Source organism: Phascolarctos cinereus, unplaced genomic scaffold, assembly GCF_003287225.1.
Source record: "Phascolarctos cinereus isolate Bilbo 61053 unplaced genomic scaffold, phaCin_HiC Scaffold_1;HRSCAF=81, whole genome shotgun sequence".
NCBI classification, from domain to species: domain Eukaryota; kingdom Metazoa; phylum Chordata; class Mammalia; order Diprotodontia; family Phascolarctidae; genus Phascolarctos; species Phascolarctos cinereus.
The window spans coordinates 160079061-160098377 of record NW_027555514.1 but is presented as its reverse complement, the minus strand read 5'-3'; the positions used below and the strand labels follow the sequence as shown (position 1 = coordinate 160098377).

The window sequence follows — 19317 nt, the reverse complement described above, 5'->3', positions numbered from 1 at the left end:
AGGTGGAGAGGGAGGGAGGGAGCCATGGAAGAGAGGACTGATATGGTATCCAATTTTTTTTTTCTTTTTGCTGAGGCAATTGGGGTTAAGTGATTTGTCCAGGGTCATACAACTAGTAAGTGTCAAGTGTCTGAGGCTGGATTTGAACTCAAGTCCTCCTGACTCCAAGTTTGGAGCTTTATCCACTGTGCCACCTAGCTGCCCTGAGAAGACTGATGTGGAAGAATGATTACAGGAACCCTCTGCTGGAGTGCCATCTTAGGCTATAGTGTAATTGACTGAGTCTTCATGTTAGTCAATAACCATTTATTAAACACCTACAACGTGCTATACATTGCTCAGTGCTAGGGGTACAAAGAAAGGCAAAGATAGTCCCCGCTTTCAAGGAGCTCATAGTCTAATTGGGGAGACAATATACAAATGATAAAAACTAGCTAAATACAGGATAAATTAGAGATAATTAACAGAGGGAAGGCATTAGAATTAATGGGGACAGGGAAATGCTTCCCACAGAAGGTAGGATTTTAGCTGAGACTTAAAGGAAGCCCAGAGAGAGGTTTGGAGGAGATATAGACCCTCTTTGTGTTCTTTATCTGTAAATAAATCTGTTTATCTTTTGAGCCTTGGGCATTTACAAGGGGAGTGGCCAATAACCTACTGGGTAGTATCAGACAGGAAGTTCCTAGGTTATCTGGGTGGGTAGGGGAAGGCCAGAGAAGTGAGAGAAGGAGAAATTCCTCATGGTATTTTTGGGTCCTTTGTGTCTTGAGAGACTTATTAACACAAGGATTGCATATAAAATCACACAAGTATATCAATTTTTTGTGTACATAGGAAGTTCATTTGAATTTCCCTCAATAAGCAGAATAATAAAAAGGATGTGAAATTAAAAGAGTATTTAATCCAGGCCTTTCCAAATACCTTCTAATTAAGTCAGCAACTACTTAAATGGAGATATTGTACTTTGGCTCCAGCACACATACCCAGGATAAGAACCCTGATAGTATGGCTTCCATTAGAACTAGCTATTCTCTTTACTTGGAATCATTTTGGCAACATTTCTTTAAAGTTTACAAGGTGAGGATTAAAGTATTTTGAAATCTTACTGGAGCCTGTTTTGACATGAAAACTAGTAGATCCTCCGTTTTCTCTTTGTTATAACTTAAAGGAGTCCTGCTCATTAGGAAGATTAAAAATTGTGACATGTTCCTTCAGATGTCCTTTATTGAAATTTGTGAGCTCAAACATAATGTTTGCTCGTGGTCTGTCCATCATTTATATTTTAAAATAGAATTATCCAAATGAGTACCATCTTGGTAAAAGGAATTCCATAATCCAAGACATTCAATATTTTCTATCATTTGCCCCTTTCATCACTTACTTAGACCTTTTGTCTTCAAGTGGCCCTCATAAGGGGCAGTTAGGTGGTGCAGTAGTTAAAGTGCTGGGCTTGGAGTCAGGAAGATTCATCTTCCTGAATTCAAATCTGACCTCAGATATTTACTAGCTCTGTGACCCTGAGCAAGTCACTTAATCCTGTTTGCCTCAGTTTCCTCATCTGTAAAATGAGCTGGAGAAGGAAATGGCAAATCACTTCAGTATCTTCGCCAAGAAAACCCCAAATGGGCTCCCCAAAGAGTCAGATGCAACTGAAAAATGAATAACTGTGCCCTTATAAGCCTGAATGGCTTTTGGTCCAATGCTCAAATCCCTTATATATGTTTGATTTGTTTTATAGAGACGGGAGGGAAGAAACGGTGATTTTCACAGTTGATGTTACCTCTGCTACAGGTGCCAAGTTTGACTGTCAGCTGGGGTTCTACCGAGCTAACTTCCTTCAAATACCATGAAACCAGTTGGAAAAGTTAGAGAGTGGCAGATGCTGAAATCTTTCCAAGTTGAATTTGTCACTAGGTTCTCCCTAGTTGAATTTGTCACTAGGTTCTCAGTTCTCCCTTTAACTCCCATTCTATTGTACCCCCAGAAAGTGTAGTGTTCATAATGTTAACACATTTTTCATGTCCTAATGTTTACAAAAATCTCTTAAATCAGTAGTGTAATATGATTTTATCATATAAAAGATAAGGAAACTGAGGCTTAGAGGAGTAAAGTGATATACAAAAGGAAGTGATAGATCCAGAACTTGAACCAAGTTCTTATAAATATCCATATTTTTGCAAGACCTTTCAAAATAGGCTGCTTTATGGGTTACATAGCAATGAACTGTCTTCAAGGTACCTACAGATCTGTTGCCTGAACACTTATCAAGGAAATCCAAGGAAATTTCACAAGGAAACAAGCCCAGAAGCTACAGCTTTAATATCTCATATTTTGTTACATAAAGTTCTAACTCACAGAAATGTACACATCAATTCAATAGGCCTTCTTCTGGAAATCTTGTGAGCCACAGTTTTAAATGATGTCATCAAGTTTCAGAAAACAACTCTCTCAGTCTTGACAGAGAACTCTTACCTTGTAGATACAGGATTTTGCATTCAAGAAGAATAGCTCAATGGTGGCATTATCCTTTAGGTATGAAATGCTTTCAATATAGAACCTGAAAGAGAAAACAGTAACTAAGGAGAGGCAGAAGTTATAGGACCAGAAAAGTCCACTGATACTGTAAACTATAAAGCAAAACATTGAATGAGGACCAAAGTGCATATATATACAAATGCAGAAAGATGTCTTAATTGTTGGGTATTTTCCCATCCACTCAATAAATACTTTCTGATTTTTAGGAAGGACATTGCCAAATTGGAATGTGTTTAAAGGAGAGTAACTAGAATGGTGAGGAGACTTGAACCATGGCATACTAGAAACATTTCAGGGAAATGGAGAAGACTTGGGCAGAGAGGGTGCTATGTATGAAGAACTGTCATGTGAAAGAATAATTTGCATTAGTTTGTTCAGTCACAGAAGGCAAAACTAAAAACAATGGGTGAGAGTTATAGAGAAGTGGATTTCAGCTCAACATTATGATGGCATGTGGAATTCCACTTCCTAACAATTTGAGCTGTCCAAAAGTAGAACAGGTGCTTCAGGATGTAATGAGTTCTCCATCACTGAAGGTCTTCAAATGCAGCCAGCATAACCATTTGCCAGGGATGTCATAGAAGGAATTACTCAGCAGCAATTAGACTTTATGACCCCTGTGGTTCCTTTAAGCTAAGATTCAATGTGTTTATGATATACTTCTTTAGGAAGAAACTATATTGTAGTTTCGTGCACAGCTACATCTGTCCCTTATGGACTTCCCTGATACCTAAGGTCTGCCATTAATTCATCAGACTAAGGCTTCAACCTCATTATTTCTTTAATTCTTTCTCAACTGTCCTTGCTATTAGCAATTTTCAGTATTAATTTATTCTTTATACTCTAAATTAGAGGTGTCAAACTCCTGGTCTGAACCAGATTAAAATGCAATTGTGAAATGTTTAACAAAATAAATAAAAATATAACACAAGATAGAGAATGTTAACTTGTGCTTTTATAAGTTAACTGGTGGACTCCAGGGATCCATTTGACATCACTGCTCCAAATGGGTTGTGTTCAATTGAACATCTCTTTTCTAATAAGTTGAATAGTGTTGAATGAAATACCATGTTTGTGTTGAAAACCACTTACTGTATCTCTTTCCAAAGGTGAGGAAGAGGTTGCTATGATTTCTACATATCTAAAGAAAGTTGTTTCCCTAATTCTGTGGTACTAATGCATATAGTATCATATAAAACTGAATTTATACATATCTGTTGTTCAGATGGTTCTTAGAAATTTATTTTTCCCCAAGATGAAAGACAATGAAATTATTTAAATTTACAGGAACAAAAATGTATTTTCACACATTGGTTTCAGGGTTTACTTTTTGCTAAAACATTGCCTCTGTGGAATCTGAGGCCACATAGACATGCACAATGTAGCTTTTAATGCCAGAACTCTAACTTTTAAACTGGCTTGTATATTACAACTATCACTGAGTAAATACTAATATGGCATAGTGTGTGTTAGTTGTTTGTTTCTTATAAATCCAAGTGACTATGTTTATTCACATTTTCTAAAAATGGGGAAAAAATAATTGGAAGGGATTACTGAAAAGCATGACTGGCGGAGCCAAGATGGTGGATTAGAGGCAGCAATCCAGCCAAATTCTCCCAACATCTCCCTCCAAACAACTTTAAAACAATGCTTAATTGAATTTTGAAGTAGCAGAGCCTCAAAAGGTTGGGTGAGACATTTTTTTCCAGCCTAAGACAACTTAGAAGGTCAGTAAAAAAGAAGGGTAGATTTAGGGAGGCAATAGTCAGAAGCAAAACAAACTGTTAAGGAGGAATAGGGATAAAGAAGGAGAGGAAGATAAACAAAAGAAAATAGGATGGAGGGAAATAAACAGTAATCAAACTGTGAATGTAAATGGGATGAGATCACCCATAAAATGGAAGCAACAGAATGGATTACAAACTTAAATTTGGCACTGTTGTTTATAAGAGACATTTGAAACAGAAAGACACACAGAGTGAGACACACTTGAAACAGAAACATACACACAGAGTTAAAATAAGGAAATGGAGCAGAATCTGTCAGGCTTCAGCTAAGTTTAAAAAGGCAGGAGTAGTAATCATGATCTCAGACAAAACAAAAGCAAAAATAGACCTAATTAAAAGAGATAATCAGGGAAAGTACATATCTATAAAAAGTACTATTTTGAAGTAATATATATATATATATATATATATAAAACCTTTTACAGCAAGTTTCTCTGATAAAGGCCTCCTTTCTCAAATACATAAGGAACTGAGTCAAGTTTATAAAAATAAGAGCCATTCCCCAATTAATAAATTGTCAAAGGATATGAACAGGCAGAAATCAAAGCTATCTATGGTCATCTGAAAAAAGCTTTAAATCACTATTGATTAGAGAAAGACAAATTAAAACAACTCTGAGGTACAATCTCATGTCTATCAGAAATGCCAAATGCTGGAAGGGATGAAGGAAAATAGGTACACTAGTCAACTGTTGGTGGAATTGTGAACTGGTCCAACCATTTGGGAGAGCAATTTGGAACTATACTCAAAGGGCTATAAAGCTGGACATATTCTTTGACCTGCAATACCACTACTAAGTGGTGTACCTCAAAGAGATAAAAGAAAAAGTAAAGAGACCTACATGTACAAAAAATATTTATAGCAGCTCTTTTTGTGGCAGCAAAGAATTGGAAATTGAGGGAATGTCCATCAATTGGTGAATGGCTGAACAAGTTGTGGCACATGATTGATGGAATACTATTTTGATATAAGAAGGGGGATGGTGTCAGAAAAACATGGGAAGACCTATATAAGTAAAGTAAAATGAGCAGAACTAGTAGGTCACTGTATATAGTAATGGCAATGTTGTAATGATGATCAACCATGAAAGACTTAGTATTCTGATTAGTACAATGATCTAAGACAATTCCAAAGGACTCATGATGAAAAATACCATCCACCTTCAAAGAAAGAAATGATGGAACTCTGAGTGCAAATAAAAGTATAGTTTTCTCACTTTATTTTTCTTGATTTTTTTTGTGCTATGGCTAATATAAAAATGTTTTACATGATTTATTATGTATTATATATATCATATTGCTTGACTTCTCAGTGCATGTGTGAGAGGTGGGAAGGGAGGAAGAGAATTTGGAACTCAAAATTAAAAAAAAAGAAAGTAAAAAATAAACACTGACTTGTTTTAAAATAGAAAAGCATGACTATATGCAAGTTAGGTATCATTAATGCCACTAGTTAAACTGTACACTATTTATAAACATTAAAAAATTATACCCAGGCAAACTACATGTTAAACTCTGCAGAAAAATGTTAGATTTGCTACAGAAACTATTTTTTCAGGCTGTAGATACGGGACAGGACTCTGTCATTGGCTGGGAATGAGTGTCTTCTAGAACAGACACTCAAGGAGGGGAGCTGGGAAAGGTGGAGGTCAGAAAGTTCCTGCTCAAGTAGTTTGAGAAGCAGGTAAAAACATGCAATTCAAGGCAGGCTTAAAGGACTTTGAGGTTGGGTTGGAGTGTTGCACAGAGTCCAGAAGAATCTGTCTATGCTCAGATTGCTGTAGGCATCAGTGTGTTTTTATGCTTGGGTCTTTCCTTAAGCTTAATTTCCACTGAATGATGTTCACCTCTTCAAAATGGAATGGAAGCTAAATGATAGCAGATGCCATATAATGTCTAGGAAAATGCTGGTCTACTCACTGTACGGAATTTGGAGACACTCAAGAAGAAAACAGCTTTCTAGTTATGGAAAATTTGGATATTCATCTTAGTAAAAACTGCCAGGTGACTTTGCAAGGGTTGTTATTGTTGTTGTTTGTTTTGGCACAATAATTCAGTGACTTTATTGTTCTAAGTTAATTACTCCTAATATTGGTTTTATGACACCCAAGGGCAGGAAAAGATGATGTTTCAGAAATGGGATGCCAAATCATTAGTGCCTGTTTTTCTTGTGTTGAATATATATTTATGGGGTTAGGGCAGGGGTGAAAACCAGGAGTTGGTAAGGGCCACTTTGAAATTTTCCCTGATCAAAAAATGTCACTACAGCATCCATTTTATGAATTTGATTCATTTGGGTTAATCAATCCCAGTTTTAAAAGTGAAAACATCTCAAGGTCCTTTATATTGGGTTATATGGATTCAGGACTAGAAGAGACTGCAGAAATCATCTAGTCCTCATTTTGGAGATTAGGAAACAACATCAGGGAAGCTATCTCAGTAGGCAGAGTAAAGCTAGGGTTAGAATTCATGTCCTTTGACTCCCAATCCAGTGAGTGTTTTCCTCATTACATTAACAAGCCTATCAGCCATTCATACTTGATTGTGAAACATTTTAATCAGACCATCTCACATTTTAAAAAAATCAACTATGCTGACAAAGTTGGAATTAAGTCCCAAGGTAGGTAGGTAACCCAATGGATAGAGCGGTAGGTTGGGAGTCAGGAAGACATGAAATAAGATCCTGCCTCAGACACTTATTAGCTGTGTCACCTTAGGGAAGTCACCTAACCTCCCTCAACCTCAGTGTCCTCATCTGTAAAATGAAGATAGTAATATCAACTACCTCATGGGGTTGTAAAAATTAATGGAGTTAACATATGGAAAGTGTTTTGCAAATTTAAAAATGCAGTATAGGTACTAGCTAATATTGCTATTACCATGAAGAATGAGAGAAATTTTTGAGAGGTTGAAGGATAAATACAGTTCAGATTTTTTTAACAGAAGGAAAGAAAATGGAATCTATAGACTATACATCAATGAGCTTGATTGAAATTTAGACTATTTTTTTAAAAGAGATGGTTAGCAAATATTTAGAAAAAGTAGCAGTTATTTTTCTCTTTGCCTAATGCTGCTAATTACAGCTAATAATTACAACCATTTTGTTGTCCTTAGTTTTCCTCACCAGCGTCAGCTCATTCTCAGGTTTCCTAATGTAAACTCTTGTTTTTCTCTGCACTATTTGGTCAGGCCCCAACAAGCAATCATTAATATTTAGATATCAGCTCAGATGGATAATTACAGCAGAGTTACCCAGGAATGTGTCCTTTGCTTTGGGTAGTCTAACACTTTTATCAATGACTTATACAAAGGCACTGATTTCACATTTATCGAACTTACAGATGACCCAAAGCCAGGAGGTAAAGCTAACAATATACTGCAGAGTAAGAAGCCAAAATGAGTTTCACAGGTTAGAACAGTGGGACAAAACCAACAAGATGAAATTTAATCTGGAAAAATATAAAGTCTTACACTTGGGTTCAAAAAGTCAATTTGATTAGTGCAAGATGGACAACACATGGTCCTGGGAAAAAAACCTGAGGATTTTTATTGACTACAAGTTCATTGTTGTTGAGTCATTCTCCAGTTGTATCAGACTCTTCATGACATCCATTTAGGATTTTCTTGGCAAAGATCCTAGAGAGGTTTGCTATTTCCTTCTCCAGCTCGTTTTACAGATGAGGAAACTTAAAGCGAACAGGGGTAAGTGACTTGCCCAGGGTCACACAGCTAGTAAGTGTCTAAGGCCAGATTTGAATCAGGAAGATGAGTCTTTCTGACTCCAGGCCCAGCACCCTATCCATAGAACCACCAATTGCCCAACTACAAGCTAAGTATGAGTCAAAAGTGCAATATGGCAGCCCGACAAGGAATATAATCAAAGTTACATTAAGAGAGGAGGGTATCCAGAACAACCAGGGATGAAATAGTTGCGCTGTTTTCTGTTCAGATTAGCTCACATCTGGAATGCTCAGTTATGCTCTGATTGGCTCATTTTAGGAAGAACCTAGAAGGTTTAGAGGAGGAGAACCAAGGTAGTAAAGAAGACATATGATAAAAGGGGGAGAAAAATGGGGATGTTTAGCCTGGAGAAGAAAAGATTTAGTGGGGATACAATAGCTTTTTTTTCCAAGTATTTTAAGGAGTATCATGTGGAAAATGGCATACTCTGTTTTACTCAAGAGGGCTGAATTAGAAGCAAAAGGTGAAAGTCATAAAGTAGCAAATCTATTTTTTTTTATGTAAGGAAACAGTTAAATGAGGAGGTAGCAGTGTGCGGCAGAAAGAACAGTGAATTTGGAGACATGGCACCTGGTTTCAAGTCTTAGCTCTGTCCACTACTATATGATCTTAGGCCTCACTAAACTTTTCTGGGTCTCACTTGTCTCATCTGTAAAACCAGGGGACTAGATGATCTCTAAAGTCCCTTCCAACCCTTATTGTTAGAGTTATTGAAATGGAAAACTTGCTTTCTTAGGAGGCAATAGGTTCTTCCCGTGGAAGACTTCAAGCAAAAGCTGGAAGACTATTGTTGGGTATGATATGGAAGGCACTCTTTTTCAGGTTTAGGTTAGACTAGATGGTTTTGAGGTTGTTTTCAACTCTGAGTATCTGCTTTTTTAAAGTCATTGGAGATACCACGGTCATGATCTAATATGGAATAATGAAGAGGAACCCAACAAAAAATCATCTTCCACTTGGCAGAGCCCTCAAAGCTGTTTCCTGAATCTTTGCTTCTCAGATCAATAGACTGGAAAATCCTAAGTAACAAGACTGTTACACACTGGCTGTGTAACCCTGAATAATTCACTTTAAGTCTGTGTTACAACTTCCCACCTGCATTGTGTGTCAAAAAGAGAATTTGTACTTACTAACCTCATAAAGGCTCAATTTATAATCCTTAGAGGAGGAAAGCATTTCATGCACCAGGGAGGAGAGTCCTCTAGGGAAGTGGGAGGGAAATATTAATATTATGGGCTGAATCTTCCTTTCAATCGAAGTTTTTTTCTGATTTCTTTCAAAAATATTCTTCTTCTTAGCATTAGGTGGCAGTGTTGCACCATTTCCTTGACCTTCCAGTGCAAAGTAATGAGGACCCAACTAATTCATAAAGAAAATATCTCTTCCCATAGTAAATCTAAGGAAATGAAAGATTCATGTTGGAATCAGCACCTCCACCAGATAATTCTGAGGATGGTCCTTTGCCATATTTAGCAGAACAGAATCTCAGGGCTTTCTGAGTTAGAAGGTATTATTGGCTTTACAAGTTAATAGTTTTCTTTGAGAGCGATCCACCTAAACTGCCAGCGCCAGGGACCCAAATTCATTTGCCTGGAAGAAATCTGCCCTCCACCCCTCCCTCCCAATGTACAGAAGACTTATGTGATTGTTCTTAAAGCAGGGCATTTCAGCACTCAAACAGGATTCTCTGAAGTGTGAGAAAATGTGATTTTCTTTTTCTTCCAGGAGAAATTTGCTACAAGAAATTGCTAGAAGGATTTAACACTATCCAGGTTTAACAATGGCACTTGAGGGCATCCAGCTAACTATGACCACAACTGCTTTCCTCTTATCCTTCCTTCTCCACCTCACACTCATCACCAACTTTGTCACTTGCAATTCATTGAGTCTATATTTCAAGGGCTGACTAAATATGCTAATGAACAGTTTACTTTATAACAAACAGAAATGATACATTTTGACTGCTTGCTTTGTGGTGAATATTAGGGAGAAAGGGCAGTGGGAGAGAAGGGCAGGGATGGGAAGGAAAGGTGAAAAAGAGGGGGAAAGAAGATGGAGAAGGGGGAGAAGAGAGAGAGGGAGAAGGGAGGGAGAGAGAGGAAGGAGAGGGGAAGAAAGGAGAGAGGGAGGGAAAAAGAAAGAGGGAGGTGGGATGGAGGGAAGGAGAAAGAGGCACTGGGAGGAAAGAGAATGAATAAGAATAATGAGATCTGGAATAGAAATCGCAGGAAGTTTTTGCAACTGAACATCTAAACTATTTAAAATTTCAACAGCACTAAATCTTAAATGAAAACATATGTCTAGGGTCAAATTAATATGGTAGTAGGTCATAGTAAGTAGCCACACTTTAGGATATGCACAATCACTGCTACTCCCAAGTAACAAAAGATAGTAAGTGTCATATGAGTCAGGAGAGAAAAACTCCAGTCTTTCTACAAAAGTGATTATAAAAATCCTCTCCTTTCAGATCAAGTTTCCTGCTTCTCTTTCTTTGTTTTCTTCAATTGCTTACTTCAGGTGATTGTTTGTGAAAAGCTGTATTTAAGGAGATTTAACCTAGTCTCTATTTATTTTCCTGATATGCTGGGTACATTGGCAGGGCTATAGTGGCACTGAGCTGGACTAAATAGTTAAAAGGAATGGAACCAAAGCTGTAGGAATCCTCCTGAGCCTGAAATTTGAACTGAAAAATTCCCATGGATTCCTATGGCTGATTAGACAGATTCTATGTCCATTTTCTTTTGGACAGTTTCTTAAGCTTGTCTTTAGACTTCGGACCCATGACTTCCTTCCATGGTACTAGAATTCTCTCAATCAGCTCCATAACCCAGCTGTCACTCAGGAGTTGCTGGAGTATTTCTGAAAAGCAAGTGTCATTTATCTGTCTAATTTGTGTCATAAAGTAACAGTTGTACATTGTTTACTGCACATGTTTTGCACTTTCCATTACTGTGTGTCATATTATAAACTCTGAGAGGAAGGTATTTCATCTTCATTCAAAGAACATTCACTGATCTCCTACCAGGGACACAGTTTTATGGGAGGGAAATGAGACTGAAGGCAGAAATGGATAGGGACTCTGACTTCAACTTCAGTTGTAATTTAGACCATGTTATTTTTGTAGTTGTTGATATGATGCACATTTATTGTTCTCCTATTTTTTCCTATGTATATTTTTTGATATCCTAAATTAGAGCCAAATCTCCCTTTATGGATAGGGACTCCCTCCCTCCTTCCCTCCCTCCCTCCTTCCCTCCCTCTCTCCCTTCCTTCCTTCCTTCCTTCCTTCCTTCCTTCCTTCCTTCCTTCCTTCCTTCCTTCCTTCCTTCCTTCCTTCCTTCCTTCCTCTTCTTCTTCCTTGTTATATTATCTCCCAGTGAGAGGTAGTATGCCACAATGGATAGGGCGTTAGATTCAGAATTGGGAAGACCTGGGTTTAAGTCCTGCCACTGACAAATCCTGGCTATGTCACTCTGGGCTGTGACCTAACCTCACAGTGTCCCAGGTGCTCTAAAAGGCTGTAAGTTATTGTTGGTGGAGTTGTGAAATGATCCAACTATTTTGGAGAACAATTTGGAACTATGCCCAAAGGGCTACAAAAATGTGCATACCCTTTGACCCAGCAATAGCACTTCTAGGGCTATATCCCAAAGAGATCAAACAAATGGGAAAAGGACCCACATGTACAAAAATATTCATAGCAGCTCTTTTTGTGATGTCAAAGAATTGGAAATTGAGAGGATGCCCACCCATTGGGGAATGGCTGAGCAAGTTGTGGTATATGAATGTAATGGAATACTATTATGCTATAAGAAATGATGAACAGGCTGACTTCAGAAAAACCTGGAAAGACTTATATGGTCTGATGCTGAGTGAAGTGAGCAGAACCAAGAGGACTTTGTACACAATAACAGCCATATTATGCAACAACTACTATTGTTAAACTGAACCCTTCTCTGCATTACAAGGATCTAAGACATCTCCAGAGGCCTCAGAATGGAAAGTGCTGTCCACATCCAAAGAAAGAACTATGGAAGTTGAGTCTATCATTTATTATTACCTTTTGTTGAGTTTTGTTTCATCTTTCTGATGGTTCCTCCTATTGGTTTTAATTTTTACTTACAACATCACTAATGTGAAAATATGTTTAATGGGAATGTAAATGTAAAGCCTATATCAGATTGTGCGCCGTCTTGGGGAGGGTGGGGGGGAGGAAGGGGGAGAAAAATTTTCAACTCAAAAGCATATGGAAGTGATTGTTGATAAATCAAAATAAATTAAAATAAAAAAAATAAAAGGCTGTAAGTTTTAAAACAGTTTTGCATCTGCACTGGTAGAGGGAGTTTTCATTCCAGGAATTTTTTACATCAATAAAATCACAGGTCTATCCAAGATCAAAAAAAAAAAACAACAACTCTCAGGAGCACCTAGATTTATAGCATAAGGGGACTTTAGAGTTTATCTAGTCCAAACTTCTTATTTTACAGATGAGGAAACTGAGACCCAGAGAGATTAAATGACTTGCCCAAGGAAGGAAGTAGCACATTTAGGAATTTAACTCATTCATTCTATGATACCAAATCCAACAATTTTACCCCTATACCACATGGCATAGGGTAAGGACTTAAGTAAATGCTTATTATTCGGTGAAAACACAGGTCCAATTAAAAAAATATAAAGGGAAATTATGTGATAAAGTGGAAAGAACAAGAGATTAGAATTCAGATTTGGGCTTTTGTCTGCTACTAACTAGTTATGTGCCCACAGACAAGTAATTTAGTCTATCTGTGCCTCTCTGTGCCTTCATTTTCCAAATGTAATAATGCTTACCTAACCTACATCAATGGATGGCTTCAAAAGTCAAATGAGATAATATAAAAGATGCTTTGAAAATTAGACTGCACCAATTATAATTATTAATAACTAGACAATTTGGCCCATTATCCAACACAGCACCAAATAAAGATGGATACTGGAATGCTGTTTGATTGGGAGGCTGAATAATCTAGGTGCTTATCAATGGGAAAGACTGAGAAGGTCAGAAAGAGTGTAGAGGAAAGCTTAACAGCAAAAACCAGAAGGTTGTTGGGTTTTTTTTTAAAAGCTATAGTGAGTGGAAAAGATAAAGATGAGTGCTTTCCTGTCAAGAAGTTCACTAGCCATTCCTTTAAATGTCATACAGTTTGTCTTAATATCTTTCTGACACTTTCTTGGTTTTGTGAATTTATGGATGAATGCAAAATAATAATGATGAGGTGGAAGAGGAGTATGAAATGTACAAATAAGTAAGGGACAGGACCCTGTCCCTTACTTGTTTACATATCTCTAAAGCAGCCTCCCTCACTCCATCTATCCTAGCCTTTCTATCCTGTCTATGTGGTTTGTCCCATTTTGCAGAAGAGTAAGACATGGTATAGCATGGTCGGGGTGGAAACAGGGAAATGTCTAAATATCATTTCTTGTTGGCAGACAAAATAATCAAATTTGGGTGCCAGAGCCCCAGATGGAACAGGTTTCATGGATAATCTATACCACCTTTAGAAAATTCTTGCTTCTTCCACTCCATTTACTCTTTCTCTGACCTCATTTCTAACTTTACTCCTACACATTGTGAGAAGGCCCCATGGGGCCTTTGGAATCAGAGGACCTGGGTCAAAGACAAGTCCTTGGGACCAAGTAACCTTGGCATAGTCCTATAACTTTTTTGGGGGTTCAGTATCTATATCTATAGAATGAGGGGGCTGGATTTGGTGACTCCTAAAATCTCTTCCAGCTTCACATCTATGATCCTATGATGTTCATGAATAATGTAAAGGACAATATCCCTGGTATCATCTGACAGCGCTACCTCCAAAGTTACCAATGATCTCTTAACTTCCAAATCTGGCAGCCTTTTCTCAGTTGTCATTCTTCTTGATCTCCCTACAGCATTTGACACTGTTGATCACCAACTTGGGGACACTTTCTTCTCTGTAGGCTTTGGTAACACTGCTCCATCCTGGTTCTCCTCTCTGTCTGACTGTTCTTTCTCCATTTCTTTTGCTAGTCCTTTATCCAGGACACACTCACTAACGACAGATGCCCTCCTTGGACTCTCTCCTGGTCTCTCTTCTCATTTGGCTCTATGCTATTTTCATCTGGTGATTGCTTCCGCTCCTAGGATTTCACTTATCTCTATGCAGATGATTCCCAGATCTGTATGATCAGCCCCAGCATCTCTGCTGAGTTAACTCATTTATCATCAGTTACGTTTTAGACATTTTGAAATAGATGTCCTCTAAGCATCTCATGCTCAACATGTCCAAGGCCAAACTCATTGTTTTTTTTCCCCAAACCATACCTTCTTTTGAACTTTGTTATTTCCATGAAGGGCATGGCAAACCTCCCAATAACCCAAGCTCACAAACTCATTGTCATCATTTACTTCTCATTCTTGCTCACCAGACATATATATGTAATTTGTTGTCAGATCTTGTGGTTTTTACCTCCATAGCAACCATCATGCACATTCCCTTCTCTCTACCCACACAGGCAACACCTTAAGTTAGGCTTTCCATTTCTTTTACTTTTTTTTTTTTTTTGGTGAGGCAATTGGGGTTAAGTGACTTGCCCAGAGTCACACAGCTAGCGAGTATTATATGTCTAAGGCCGGATTTGAACTCAGGTCATTCTGAATCCAGGGCCAGTACTCCATTTCTTTTACTTCTGCCTGGGCTACAGCTTATGTGTCTTCAATAGTAGTATTCTAATTTGCCTTCACTGAAGAAGGAAATGGCAGACCACTCCAATATCTTTGCCAAGAAAACCCCAAATTGGGTCACAAAGAGTCGGATGTGACTGAAAACAACTGAACAACAACAAAAATTTGTCTTCTGGACTCATTTCTTTCTCCTTTTGGATACATCTGCCACCCAGCTGCTAAGGCCACTTTAAATAACAACAACAATAAAGCTCGCATTTATATAGGGCATATGTGCCAGGCACTGTGCTTTACAATTATTATCTCATTTGATCTTCACAACAACCCCACAAAGTCAATGTGATATCATCCATATTTTACAGTTGAGGAAATGAGGCAAAAGGAAATCAAGTTACTTGCTCAAGGTCACACAGCTAGGAATAGTCTGAGGCTGGATTTAAATTCAGGTCTTCCTGACTCCAAGCCCAGTGCTCTATCCACTGTGCCACCTTGCTGTTTTTTCTAAAGTATAGGTGTTATCACCTCCCTATATTGCTTCAGTGTAAGTCTGAGTATGTCATCCCTCTGCTCCAGGGGCTCCTCATTACCTCTAAGATCAAATACGAACTTTACAGTTAAAGCTTTTCATAAGGTTCCTCCTTCCTCCCTCTCTAGTCTTCTTATTTCCAATCTATCCTTTCCCCTCCCCCCTCACCTCTCAATCCTTTACAGTTTAGCTACAACCCAGGTCTACTTGCCCTTCCTTGAACTCAATATGCCAGCTCCTAATGCTTTGCCCTCTCACCTCTTCCCCCTCACCTCTACCTTCTAATTTCCCAAGACTTACTTCAAATCTCACCTTCTTCAGGGGGATTGTCACCTGTCCCTCTAAATGCTGATTACCTTCCATTTACTCTGGATATAGCTCACGTACAGCTAGTGATTTATATGTTTGTACCTTGTTAGAATGTAAGCTTTGTAAGGGCAGGGATTGCTTTTTACTTTCTTTACATGACTTTCTTTATATGCCCAGTAGTACCTAGCTCATAGTAAGTAAGCTCTTACTAAGATAAGTTCTCTATACTGAAAAATCCCAAGTTTCTTGTTTGTACTTGAGTCAAAAAATATAAAATTTAACCTTCTTTCCTAATGACCTAGCATCCTTAGGTTAGTAAATGAATATTTTCTATATTTATGTGCCCTCAGTTTCTCAGAGCATTTGCCTTCCCCATGGTTAAGGTTCTGAGTTCTTCCCTTCTAGTGAGGTTCTCTATTTTTAAAAGGACTCTTACTTTCTTACAAGTGGAGGATGAGCCTCAGGCCTTTCCCAAGTTCTCTGTCCTTTCCACTTAAAACTTGCTTTGATGCTTTACTGATCCTCATTTTCAAATCAAAGATACACGTTTTCTAAATGAGGTTTAGGCTAGGAGGGGAGAATATCAGGGCCAGAGCTTGAATTAAAGCTTCAAGGTCTTAAATCCTTGACCTGAAGCTTACTTTCCTCAGCCACTCTTCATAAGAAGCAAGACTGGTGATAAGCTCTTATGGGTCACTTTCCATTAATAGTTCTCATGTCTCTTTTGAAGTAATAATTACCATAAGGACTTTGGGGAAACACTTCTGTTATCATACCAATAATCTGAGGCATTGTGCCCTATCCAAGGCACCATACTAGTTACTGGGGATAGAAATAAAAAAACAAATCAGTCACTGTCCTCAGGGAGATTTCATTCTGTAGGGGAAAAATATGTACTTATATACAGTGTGTGTGTGTGTGTGTGTATGTATGTGTAAGTATGGGGAAGAGATGCTATAGCTGGGGGATGAGACCTCATATAGGAGGAGACAATTACATATCTATACCTATTTGGGTCTAATAGCAGCCATCTCTGGGGGGTTGGGAGAAAGGGAAGAAAGAAAAAAATTTACATGATATTTTAGCAAGTTGTACATAGTAGATTTGCAGTTTCATGTGCAGTCTTTTTTTTTTGTACTATGTTATGGAAATTCTTGTTTTATTCTATAAATTAAAAAGAAAAACGGAAGCCAGGGATTCTAAGAGATGAAAGAGAGGAGAGGATGGATTCCATGCTTAGAGAAAAGCCTTGGGAAAAGCCAAGAGATGGGAGATGGAATATTGTGAACAAGGAACAATAAATAGGCCTGTTGGTTTGGAATGTGGTCTACAAGATTGTGAATGCTCTCCCCCCACCCCCAACCCTACCCCCACTCAAGACTGCATTTTATCCTAGGAGCAAGAGGAAGTCACTGGAGACGACTTTTCCAGCAGGGAAGTGACATGGTCAGGCTTATGCTTTCAGAATAGCATTTTAGCAGCTGTGTGGAAAATGAATTTGAGAGGGGAGCACCTTGAGGCAGAGAGTCCAAAGAAAGGGTACCCAGACAAATCAATGAAAACCTAGATTCTAGACACTGTTTTTCATGGACAAAGAAATTTAGGAACTAATGGAACTTGAGCAGTCACCTGATTCAATCTTTCATTTTGTAGAAATGAAGAAACTCAACAGTGGTCACTGGCTATGGATATCCTGAGAAGGTAACTTGGTCGGAAAGGCACAATCTGGTTTTGAAGACTAGAAAGGGAGTTTGAATTTCAGGACTTTACGGACTCATTCCTTTACTCAAGTTACTTAACCTTTTGGCATCTTTGCTTCCTAATTTGTTGAATCAGCATGAAAATTTTGTTCCATCTCTCATACACGTCTTAAGAATGTGTTTTTGTGAAAGAATATACATATGCCAAATAAAAAGCCATCTTGAGATGGTATCCAATATAGAACATGTGGGAATATTTATATTCTATGAGCTTCCAAAGCTTGGCTTAAGGCATTTGATCTTTTCCACTTTCCTCTTTTATGAGGGTGATTTAATTTTCCCTTCTCACTAAGGCAAAGGAAAAGCTAATCACCACCTGAACTGAGCATGGATCTGTTATATAGATACTGCTTTTTAAACCAATGTAGAAATGACATTACGAGACTCTCTAGAGTCAAACTGCTTTTAAGATATGCATGTTTAATGGATGGCTTGGCTGAGGTTGTAGATATTTGTGTTAAATGGAATGGACTCCACCAGCTTCCCTGATAAGGAAGGTCAGGTACCACAGACTGGGAAACATCCTAGATGGAGAGAAATTTTTTCTGGATTCAAACAGATTCCAAGGTCTGGAATCTTCATAAAGATTCATAAAGATTATACCTGTTCCTCTATAAAGAATACAGCATGTAGTCAGCATTGGAAAAATGTAACAATTTTGCTGGGGATTCTTTCCAGAACGAATCAACAATAATTAATTGCTATATGTCAGCAGGAAGGAAGGTCTCTGGGAGAATACACCAGGGAACTTTCTTTGGCCCTCGCTGTTCAATATTTTTTATCAATGCCTTAAATGAATAGGTGGATGACCAATTTATTAAACCTGAAAATGATACAAGGCTTGGAGCACAAAGAACTGGATGGCAGAGTCAAAAATCTAAAAAGATTTACTTCAATATGCCAGAATGATAGGATAAAACGACCAAGATGAAATTAATAGGGAACGACATAAAATTCTACACTTAAGTTTAAAAAAATCAGTTGTACAGGTTGGGGGGGATGTAGGGGATACACAGCAAGCAGTTCATGTAAAGATGTAGGGGTGGGGTTGGTGGACAGAACACTCATTCTATTAGTCTGGTGTCCCTAGACACGTACTCTGAACTGTCTTTCAGAACTGGTAATGGGTTGGTGTTCAGCTCTTCATTGGTCCTACTGTGAATATACTGCAAGATCAATAGAGTGTGAGAAACAATCAGTGGGAAAGAACCATAAAATTCTCACCTCTAGTTACTCCAAAATTATTAGCTGGTTGTTTTACTTTAGCACATTCTTCTGGGATGGTCTATTTTACCAGTGAGATGCCAGCTCTCAGTAGTTTGTGTGGCCTCAGGGACAAACATTTACATTATCAACCTTAGTGTGCCTCAAGCTTCCAAAAAGCCATTAGTTTCTAGCTCCTAGTGGATAACAGACTCTTGAGGGAAAAGATGGGCAGAGGGGGAAAAGAGTCTCTAAATGCAACAACCAAAATGTTTTCCTTTTTTTTTTTTTGGTTAATATCTGTGGATTGGGTAGGTAGGGGTATGACAGTGTTTATGTCTGGGAGGGATTCAATAAGTGCTAAGCCTTCTCATTCTCTTGACTCTCCCCAGGTAATGAACCCCTCAAATCCAAATTCTTTGCCTCGACTGAAGTCAGCTGAGGATGGAATTTTCCCAGGAGAATTTTTCTCTTTCTTCATAACATGGTTACCTCTCCATTAATATGAGATATCGTAGGCACCACTGAGAGAATTATAATATTGAAATCTTTCCCATCAGTGATGGAAATGGTTAAGATTAATTCTAAAATGTATGCAGCTGTTAAATCAAAAAAATACTACATTTTAGCTTAAATGTACCTAACTAGCTGGGGTTAAGGATTCATACTGCACCTTGTGAAATGGACCTATGATGTATGTACTCTTTGGATTCAAGCTCATTTTGTGTACTTTTTATATCATCAGGCTGGTTGTGAC

The 19317-nt window shown here is 38.1% G+C and overlaps 1 protein-coding gene and 1 long non-coding RNA gene across 8 annotated transcripts in view; one reads left to right on the top strand and one right to left on the bottom strand.

Annotated features, from left to right (window-relative positions):
• FRMD4A (FERM domain containing 4A) overlaps window positions 1-19317 on the bottom strand; it is a 767521-nt gene that overhangs the window by 156377 nt on the left and 591827 nt on the right. For all 6 annotated transcript variants that reach the window (XM_020999677.2, XM_020999676.2, XM_020999675.2 and 3 more), the window contains one exon: window positions 2473-2557. In XM_020999677.2, the coding sequence (XP_020855336.1) occupies window positions 2473-2557 (85 nt within the window). The remainder of the gene's footprint in view (window positions 1-2472; window positions 2558-19317) is intronic.
• Window positions 1-19317, top strand: part of LOC110217333 (uncharacterized) — a 184954-nt gene that overhangs the window by 80989 nt on the left and 84648 nt on the right. The window contains exon 2 of one of the 2 annotated variants that reach the window (XR_013486809.1): window positions 17251-17298. This is a non-coding gene — a long non-coding RNA (uncharacterized LOC110217333). Of the gene's footprint in view, window positions 1-17250; window positions 17459-19317 lie in introns of those variants that run through there. The other variant, XR_002327024.2, reaches the window with a different exon arrangement.